Consider the following 9074-nt stretch of genomic DNA (forward strand, 5'->3'; position numbering starts at 1 on the left):
GACCATTTTGGAGTTCAGAGGATTAGAGGAGATGATGGCTGACAGCTCCTGAATCAACACTTACATGGAGATAATGTTGTCGTACATGCATCAAAAGCTGCTGATAAAAAACACAACTTCATCCAAACAAGCTTCTTGAATGCAGCATTGTCGTCGTGCAGGACCACACACCTATGAAGAGCTGGCTGTTGAGCTGCAGGTGGATGTGTCCGTCGGCCGGCGCCTCCTGCGTCGCAGCGGGAAGCTCGTCGAGGCGAAGCGTCGCCTCTTTGACGTTGCGCTCGGCTTGAACGCGATGCCACCTGTTGTCGTTCAGCGGGAAGCCGGCCTTCACGGAAACCTCCAGCGGGCCGTTGCCCACGTCGAAGGAGAAGAGGACCTCCGTGGAGGCTGTTGGGAACAGAACCAGGACTTAGTGTTCACATTCATTCATTTATTTCTACTCATATGAACACATTCTGCACAGCTTCTGCCTCATGTAGGTGATTGAACTGCTGCTGTTTTACTGTAATTAACATGTTGATATATTTGAACTAAACTCACGATGCTGATTTTACAAACATCACCGACAGCTTCTCCTCGTTCTCGTGTCAACAGTAAAGTGCATCTCGTGTTGAACGCTGAACCTTTTGTGTAGTTTTTTTCTTTATTAAAAGCTAAAAGACCTTTTATCTCCTTATCTTTATCTCTCCCGTCACCCTTTTACCAAACACTCTGAAGTCCTTCATCGCTGTAAGAACTCAGACGAAGTGGTTTTGTTGTTGTCGGAGCTCAGCTGAGATCTTTGTGTTCTGCTGGAACGTTGACGAGAAAACACGTATTCCAACAGAAGTAAGGCGTCGTTTAAGTGACGCAAACACAAAGGAAACGTTCCCAACCAGCCGTCTACACTAAACCCTGTGTGGTAAAGATGATTCTCTACTTGAGGTTGTGTTTGACGACAAGGACACGACCCTCCTGATGTAAAGACGAGTTAGATTCAGCGTGTTTATGTTGAAGCATCACTCATGACTTGTTCTTAAAGCTCCACTTAAAGCTCACAGGGGGTTTATTTTCTCTTATTTTTGCTTCATTTATGGAGGGAAATAAACCTCGATACTGGTTCCCAGTAAAAAGATTAATAAATGTGGTCAATGCAGAGTCAAAGTCAGAATTCTACATTTCCAACTTCAAGTTTTATTGATCTAATAACATTTTATTTGTGTTTATTACATCTAACCTAGTCTTGTGTATTCACATTTATCTCCACCGTGTTCTCGCTGGAGAACGGTCCGACTGAAAAGAAAACTCTCTGTATGTGTTTCTGTTTCTTTAAACCGATGATGCAAAGCCCAGGATGCAGGGATGATGCCCCGGCAACAATATAGTGAGCAGGGGAGTTAGTTTGGTGGAACATTCACATGCAGAAAGACCAGTACTGTGGTTAAAACAGCAGATTCACTGAAAGAATCAAAAACTTGGATCAATTTGTTTTCAAAAGTTTTGGGGGTTTTTTTCTGACTAAGAAGATTTTGAAGCCAGTAACGTTGAAATAACGGATAATAAACTCAGAGGAAACGGCAGGTTTACACCTGCAGGCTGGTGTTTCCTCCAAATAACGACAGGTGGAGTTTTAGTGGTGAAACTTTTGCATTAAGCGCATCACAAACTGTCAATAAAATGGATGATCCACCAAGAGGAGCTAGCAGGGCTGCCTTACTGCCCCGTCCAAACCCTCGACTCATCTTTGGTTGCATTTTCAGACTAATTTCTCTCCATGTGTTGAAGCTTTAATAGAGAACGTATATTAACTTTCTAACTCCAATCTGGGCACAAGCAGGACGATGAATGGAGGAAGTTCAGAGTATTGCAGCTGCAGCAGTGTGGTGGGACGACAGAGTTCATGAAGTCCTGCTGTGTTGGCATCCAAACCTGACTGAAACTAAAATAGATGAGTCGATGTTCCGGTTATGTGCATTAAAAAGTGAGAAACTGTGGCTTCTGCAGGTTTAAATTATGCCACCGTTGGATCCGATCTGCAGCCTTAAGCCGGATTTCTCATGTAAATATACAGAAACATAAATAGTTCCTCGTGTGAGATTAGAGTTTTTTGGCAAATGCATGAACTGAGACTTGATCCAGAGCAGCTGTAAAGTGTTTCAGCAGCAGCTCTACACTCTGGTGCTTATAACAGAAACGTTCTGCAGCCGAACAACAACTGCAGTGATTTCCCCAAAGACGGGAGACAAACGGTAAAGAGTGTTTTTATGTCTGGAGGTGGAGCTCCGTGCAGAACCGCCGCCTCCAGCTGGGTTCGGCCCAGACTGCAGCTCCAGGGACGATGATGCTTCCTGCTCACGTCTGACTGAAGTCCGGCGGCTCGACTTACAGCTCAGCTCGATCCGGATGAAGTCTCTGATGCCCAGGTTCTCCAGGAAGACGCCGGAGGATGAAGTGGTCTTAAACAGGAAGGAGATGTCGGCGCTCAGCTCTCCGTGGAAGGTGGGAAAGTGGAGGTAGGACGTCTCCTTGTCGAAGAACGCCGCGTTCCACACGTTCTCTGCAACAACAACAAATAAATAAATCAAGGCTGGAGAACGAGGAAGATCATTTATAAAACGAGGGCTCTGGGTTTGGACTTACTGTCTCCATGGCAACGGAGCGGCCCCACCCTGTAGGCGCTTTCCGATCCGGACCTCTGGACGTCGCCCAGAACCAGAGATCTGACGGGAAGAGTCTCCTTATGGGTCAACAGGCCCGAGTCACTCGACCTGGAGGGCAGTGAAAGAATGAACGAGAAGAAGCCACAAAGCAGACGAATGAAACTAAATCAGACTAAAACAGAAGATAAGATTATAAAAGGAGCGTAATTATCGTAACAATCGAAGGCCGAAGGAGAAAAACTAAGAAAAGGGAGATGACGAGGAAGAAAAACGACAATTATTCATCGTTATTTCCATAAAAAAAGATAAATAGTGATGAATTTCTTTTATTTATTCCTAAACGATGCTGCCGTGGATGTGTGTGAGTTCGGTACCACTCGGCCCGGTCGGCGTCGCAGTTGCAGCGGTGTTTGGGCTCCACGCAGTTCTGCTGAACGCCGCATCCGCACCTCTGGCTTCCCGGTGAAGCTCCGCCCCAGTGGGTCTGCACCTGACCTCCGTCCGGACCGCCGACCCACCAGCTGACCGGAGAGCCCTCTGAAACACAGGAGTGGATCAGTTCAGGAAGGAAACTCAGACAGAAGTCAAACTTTTACCTCGTTCACGAGTCCATAGGCAGGTTTTTTTTTACACGTGAGAAAACTAACATGTAAAGCTGCATTAATTCAGTACTACAACATGCTAGTGAGTAAGTAGAGGAGTTTTAGTGTCTGAGCAGAGTCAGAGGTGAGCTGGTGTGCTCGAGCTGCAGCGAGTGTAGAGGTGTGGGTGGGAAAAATAGGACACAACGTTATAGATCTGCGCATTCTAGAAGAAAACAACCGTGTAGAGTCACATGTAGGTCAGTTTAAGGCAGGAAGGCTTTAGTTTAATAGAAGAAAAACTCCAAATATGTAACTTTGATAAACAGAAATGAGTCTTTAGAGGTTTAAAGATTTAAGAGGTTTATTGTCATATTTACAGAAAACTAGACATTACTTTGCTCCTGAACCAAATGTGCACATTTTAGAAAAACTAAACGAGCAGAGCTGTGAACTCTGGTTGTGTAAAGTGACTATTACAGCGGTACAGAGATCACAGTAGGAGCTATAGAGGGAAAACTAAACCGCTGTAGATTATCTGTGTTTAGCCGTCTTCGCTGGCGGCAGAATAACTAAAGATCTACCGTACGGCGAGTCGTCAGAAGCCTCAAGACCTCGTGCTTGGCTTCAAAGACACTCACAAGCTCAACATGAGAACCTCTGGGCTCAGCGTCCAGTCCTGGGAGACCACTGCCGAGTCAAGAGATTGCTGGAAAGTCGCTGTCGTGAGCAAAACAAGCCGAGACGTCACATGATGCCCATCGAAGGCCAAAGAGGGAAACAGTCGTCCCAACAAGACCGAGAAGCCTCCGGACACGTCTGGTCTTCATGCCACTAACACATCGGCTTGTTTAGCCACAACAGGAAGTGTGTGAGCGACTGAACATGGTGCATCCCAAGGAGGCCGACCACGATGAGCGCTCAGTGAGATCGTCCAGCTCAGTGAGAGTCATTCACAAGCCTGATCAGCCAGAGAGGCTCATCAGCTGCTCAACAAGGCGGGTTTCCAACCATCTATTTGCTCAAACAAGCTGCACGACATTCGAATAAATAAACACAATATGAACCAAACAAAGAAGGTTCACCAACGCAGGAGAAGACGGGAAGTCGTGGAGATGGTTTGCAAAAGACCAACGCAGGAGTGATGATGGTGAGCACTGAGCAGGACAGAACAGAAGCCTCAGTTATAAAACATGTTAGTGGGTGAAACGGACTGAAGTCTGAACGGAAAGAGGAAGTTCTGTTTAACGGCTTCATCCACCAGCTTTGTGTCCCCAGATATTCATGAGATCGTGCACAAATAGCTCCACTTCAGGCCCGTTTTCCACGTCGTGTCGATGCTTTTAGAAGTTCTTACAGCATTTTTTAAATAACAATCGAAACAGTTTGTTAAAAGAGATCCTTCATCACACCGACATGACAATCAAACGGCAGAAAAACGTGTTCTAATGACGACTCGGCTTGTTAAAGACACACGAGGATCCATAACTCGCTCCGTCTCGACCTCGTTCGGTCTCATTAGCGGCTCATCGGTCAAATGTGAAAAACTTTATGAACCGCGCCGCCTAACGAGCGCCGTACGAATACAGCTGATCGATAACGTGGAACATGATCGATACAAACAGAAAGCATCTGCAGCTCAATAAAGACAATAATTCAGAGTTTTAATGTGCTTGAGGTTGTAAATCACACCAGAGGCTCTGATATCAACAGAGTTTGTGATTATTGGCTATAGAAGTGCCACGATTTTATCTACAGGCCGAACTTTTATTAGAAAGCAGTCTTACACAACAGAGCAGCTCAGATGTCAGTGTTTTCATATGTGATGCACTTTACTGCTGCTGTTGGTCGTCTGCTTCGATGCTAATCTGCATTTCGTCGTCTGAGACCTCGTCCACATGTAGCAAGGTGTCTCGCGAAGATATTTTCTTACGATTCAGCCTGCCGTCCACACGAAGGTGCAGATTTACAGCATTAAAAACGATTCTTTCAAAAGCCTCCGACCAAAGTAAAGATGTGTGAATCCTGTGCGTCTGCATGTGGACGTCAGTAACCAGGCTTTGGGTTCGAAACGTCATCGCCTGCGACAAAATATGTTCGGAAACGACGTGGACGTCCTCAGAACTGTGTTGGCGTCGTCTCTTTTCCAGATACTGTTCCATGTACAGGAACACAGGAGAAGGACGGCGTTAAGGACGGTTATTAGAGACGGAAGCTTCCTCTGATTGGACAGAATTTGGGGAACTACTGCCACCCAGAGGTTTGGCAGCTTATGAATGTGCTTAACGACACACCTGTGTGGTCAGGTGTAAATGGATTTATTTTCTAAAAACGAGGTGGTGGATATTCGGTTTAATAAAAACTCTGCTACGTGTGGACGACGTCTTCGTGTTTGTCCTCTTTGCAGTGACGATAAAGTTTAATTCGCTTTCGAACGCTTTCCTTCGTCCTACGTCCGACGTCTCAGCGAGTGCTTCGTACCTGCTGAGCCGAGGACGCGAGACTTCCTGCAGTGGTAGGCCAGCTCCTGCTCGCAGTGCTCCGATTGGCGGATGATCGCCGCCAGCTGCTCCTCATCAGACGCGTATTCAAAGTGAGCCGAGTGCCGAGCGCCGCCTCCGACTCTGGTCAGCTCGGTGTTGTTGTGCCGGATCACCGTCCACGTCTGGTCCTCTGGCGGGGAGGAGAAACCAAACATCTGTTTCTGGATGGATGCAGGTTACAGAGAAACCAGGTGTGTGTGCAGCTACCTGTCATGTCGCAGTAGACGAGCTGCGGCCTGATTGGTCCGCTGCCGTCCACGTCCACGTGGTAAAACCCCGACGTGTTGCCTCTGTGCTTGTAGGCCTCACAGGACTGCTCGTAGATGGCTGAGGAGAGATTTCCATCGTTAGTCGCTGCTGATCTGTACCTTTAATGCCACTGCAGCTCTGTCTGCTGCTGTGTTTGGCAGTTTTCAAGAGAAACCGTGATGATTTTCTCTTTTAATCTCTCGTGTTCTGCTAAATTAAATTGTATTTATTGGTTTACCGACTCATAATCGGCTCCTTCAGGCTTTCTGTTTGGTGGAGGACGTGTAGGATCGACCATGAGTGCACCTTATAGATGTAACTCCAGGTCTGCAGTGGAGGTTGGTTATATTCGCCTACATGGTGGATTTTACGTCGTCGATGGTGATGTTGGAAAGAAGAAAACTGAAAAGCAGTTTTCAGAAACACCTGCCATGAAAAATGTACTTTTTTCTGGACAAAAAATCACCATTTCTCTGATTTCTTTTTAGTTTTTTTCGTCTTTTTGTGGTCTTTTTGCATCTTTATGGTTGTTTTGTGTCTCTTTGTAGTCGTTTTGCTTTTGGTTTACTGTTTGCTAAGTTTAACCAACTAGTACAGAGATCCATGCAGCAGTTCTTCAGAGCCACTCGGCTGTATCTACCCTGGAGTACGTTAGTTTTTCTGCCCTGTAAGCGGTTCTGAAGGGGCGGTTCTTGGCCTTGGAACAAGCAGAAAGGCCCTAAAATGATCTGCAAGTGGAACACAGCCTTCTGAAGCTTTACATCTTTCTCTCCTGTTAGTCTTTTCTCGTTCACCCTCTACATCTGTTTCTCGGTGCGTCGGCCGGTTTGAGGGTCTGATCAGAACCTGACCTTCTGCCACGACCCGGTCCGCAGGGAGCCCGAGGCCGAGGCAGCAGCTTGTCTAATTACACATGAACACGAGCGTCGCTGTGCACCGTTCGTGACCTTTCGAGCGGCGGCGGCGGCGACGGGGAGGCGTGGGGTCTTACAGCTGTGGCAGGTGGCGCCGGTGTAGCCGGTGCCGGAGCAGTTGCAGCGGAAGGTGGTCCAGGACTGAGTGCAGCCGCCTTCGTGTTCGCAGCGACCCGGAGAACATCTGGAGACAGAAAACACAGCAAACGTTCATTAGTGTGTTCTAACAGGTCCGTCCATGATGAGAGCATCCTCAGTGTGTCGGAGTGAAATAACTCCTCGACTAAAGGCACACAGCCGTCACTATGACTGCACTGGAAAGACAAAAACAATAAAATAAAAATAACCTTAAAAAGCTACAGGCAGCACGAGGCCAGAAATGTGGAGGTAAAATATTCCGTCTGTCTGACAGCAGCAGAAACAACATGAAGACGTCCAGCTGAGCGTTCTGACTGCAGACGAGCTGTTGTCTGTTTATCGGCGCCTCTGTGGAAACTCTGACTGAAAACTAACAATAATAATACGACTGATTTGTCATTTTCTCACATGACTTTTAGAATCAGAATAAGTTTGAGCAAACTGTTGCTTTTCTTTAATTGTTTTTTTTACGTCCTCTTCAGACTGTTTCAGGGTTGAAACAATAAGAACAAGACGAAAACCGTCTTAGCATCATGAAAACATGCTTCATCTAAGGTACAGATACGTTTAATTAATTACACAACAGTACTGATTAACTTTTGATCCTACACATTGACACAGTCTGTAGTTTTCCTTCAGCTCTCCTTCCTGCTGTGTTGCCTTCAGCCTGTGTTCTGGTTCTAAATTTGTTCTTTAGTTCAGGATTACGGTTCTTGTGAGAAATGGACCCGTTTGGTCATCTGGCACCAACGCCGGCTCTTTTATGGGAACGTGCTCACGGCTAGATTAAGAAACTCTGCAGGCCTCTGGAGCCAAACGGATAAACAGTGGAGGAGTCACGATGACACAAACAAACAAATAAAAACAGTCACTGAGCTCACAGCTGAACAGGAACTCTGGGTTTCTCCTGGATGGTTTATTTTCTGCTTAAAGGATGGTTTTGGTAGAACCTGCTGCCTCTGAGTCTAATGTAATCCACATGTAACCCTGTAGAGCCCTCAGAGGGAGATGAACCGGGTTTATAAAGGCAACAAAACCAAACATTTAACAACAACTGAATCCTCTTTTCGGACATTTAAACATGTAATACATGGAATAATGTGCACAGAGCAGATCATGTCTGGATGAATGAAGCCCGTTTAGCAGAAAGTTCACTGACAGTCATGAACAACAGTCTGCATACGACTGTAAAGACCGTTTATAGTAGGGCAGGACTGAGTGTTCAGCGACTCCTAAACTAAAACCGTTTTGTGTCTTCATCACGGGTTCTGAGAAGCCAGGAGACCCGTCTGAACCCTGAACTCCAGCTGGACTGAACCATTTCTTTTCCACTTTTGATGTGTCTGGGGTCATTGTCTTGTTGAAACACCCAAGATCATCCAGAACTTTCCTCCAGAAGTTCTTTACTTTGTCCAGGATCCAAACACACAAACAAAAGTCACCAGAAACTGACTCCATTTGACTGTACAGGTCTTCACAATTGTACGTAAACTTTCCTTCACGACTCTACATCAGTGTCTCTGTTTTATTAACTAAATGGTGCTGACCTGTCGATGATGCCACACATGTCGATCTGCAGGTGGCTGTAGTTTCCCATCAGCCTCTGCTGCACCTGGATCAGATCCACCGGCTGGTCGTCCACAGTCAGGAGACGCATGCAGCCCTGGAACGCTCTGAAGGGATTCATGCACTGACTGCTGCTGTCAGAAGGACAACCTGCAACCAGGAGAGAAAAAAGAGACAGGAAGTGAGGAGAAAACATCCACATGGAAACTACTGCTGAGCTTTATTTCAGCTGTTACATGTGACTGTAATTATTCAACAGCCGCTCACCACCATAGAACAGTTGACCTCCTGCAGTGATAACAAACGAAGGGCTGGCGTGAGCTGCAGCTGCTTCGTCTCCGTCCACCATGACAGTCAGACGTCCTCGTCCTGAGATCAGGTCCACAGAGTGCCACTGGCCGTCGTTCAGGGCCGAACCTGAGGAAACATCATCCTTTAATT

General features: G+C 46.6%; 1 protein-coding gene across 1 annotated transcript in view; it reads right to left on the reverse strand.

Moving 5' to 3' along the window:
- LOC103361194 (contactin-associated protein-like 5) overlaps positions 1–9069 on the reverse strand; it is a gene marked incomplete at its 5' end in the record, with an annotated part of 25988 nt that extends 16919 nt beyond the window's left edge. The window contains 9 exons of the mRNA XM_008287216.1: positions 172–390; positions 2369–2539; positions 2623–2750; positions 3017–3179; positions 5705–5896; positions 5974–6093; positions 7007–7113; positions 8615–8783; positions 8901–9069. Of these exons, the coding sequence (XP_008285438.1) occupies positions 172–390; positions 2369–2539; positions 2623–2750; positions 3017–3179; positions 5705–5896; positions 5974–6093; positions 7007–7113; positions 8615–8783; positions 8901–9069 (1438 nt within the window). The remainder of the gene's footprint in view (positions 1–171; positions 391–2368; positions 2540–2622; positions 2751–3016; positions 3180–5704; positions 5897–5973; positions 6094–7006; positions 7114–8614; positions 8784–8900) is intronic.
- Between the last annotated feature and the right edge of the window lie 5 nt (positions 9070–9074).

Source organism: Stegastes partitus, unplaced genomic scaffold (genome assembly GCF_000690725.1).
Source record: "Stegastes partitus isolate 25-593 unplaced genomic scaffold, Stegastes_partitus-1.0.2 Scaffold490, whole genome shotgun sequence".
Classification (NCBI taxonomy): Eukaryota; Metazoa; Chordata; class Actinopteri; family Pomacentridae; genus Stegastes; species Stegastes partitus.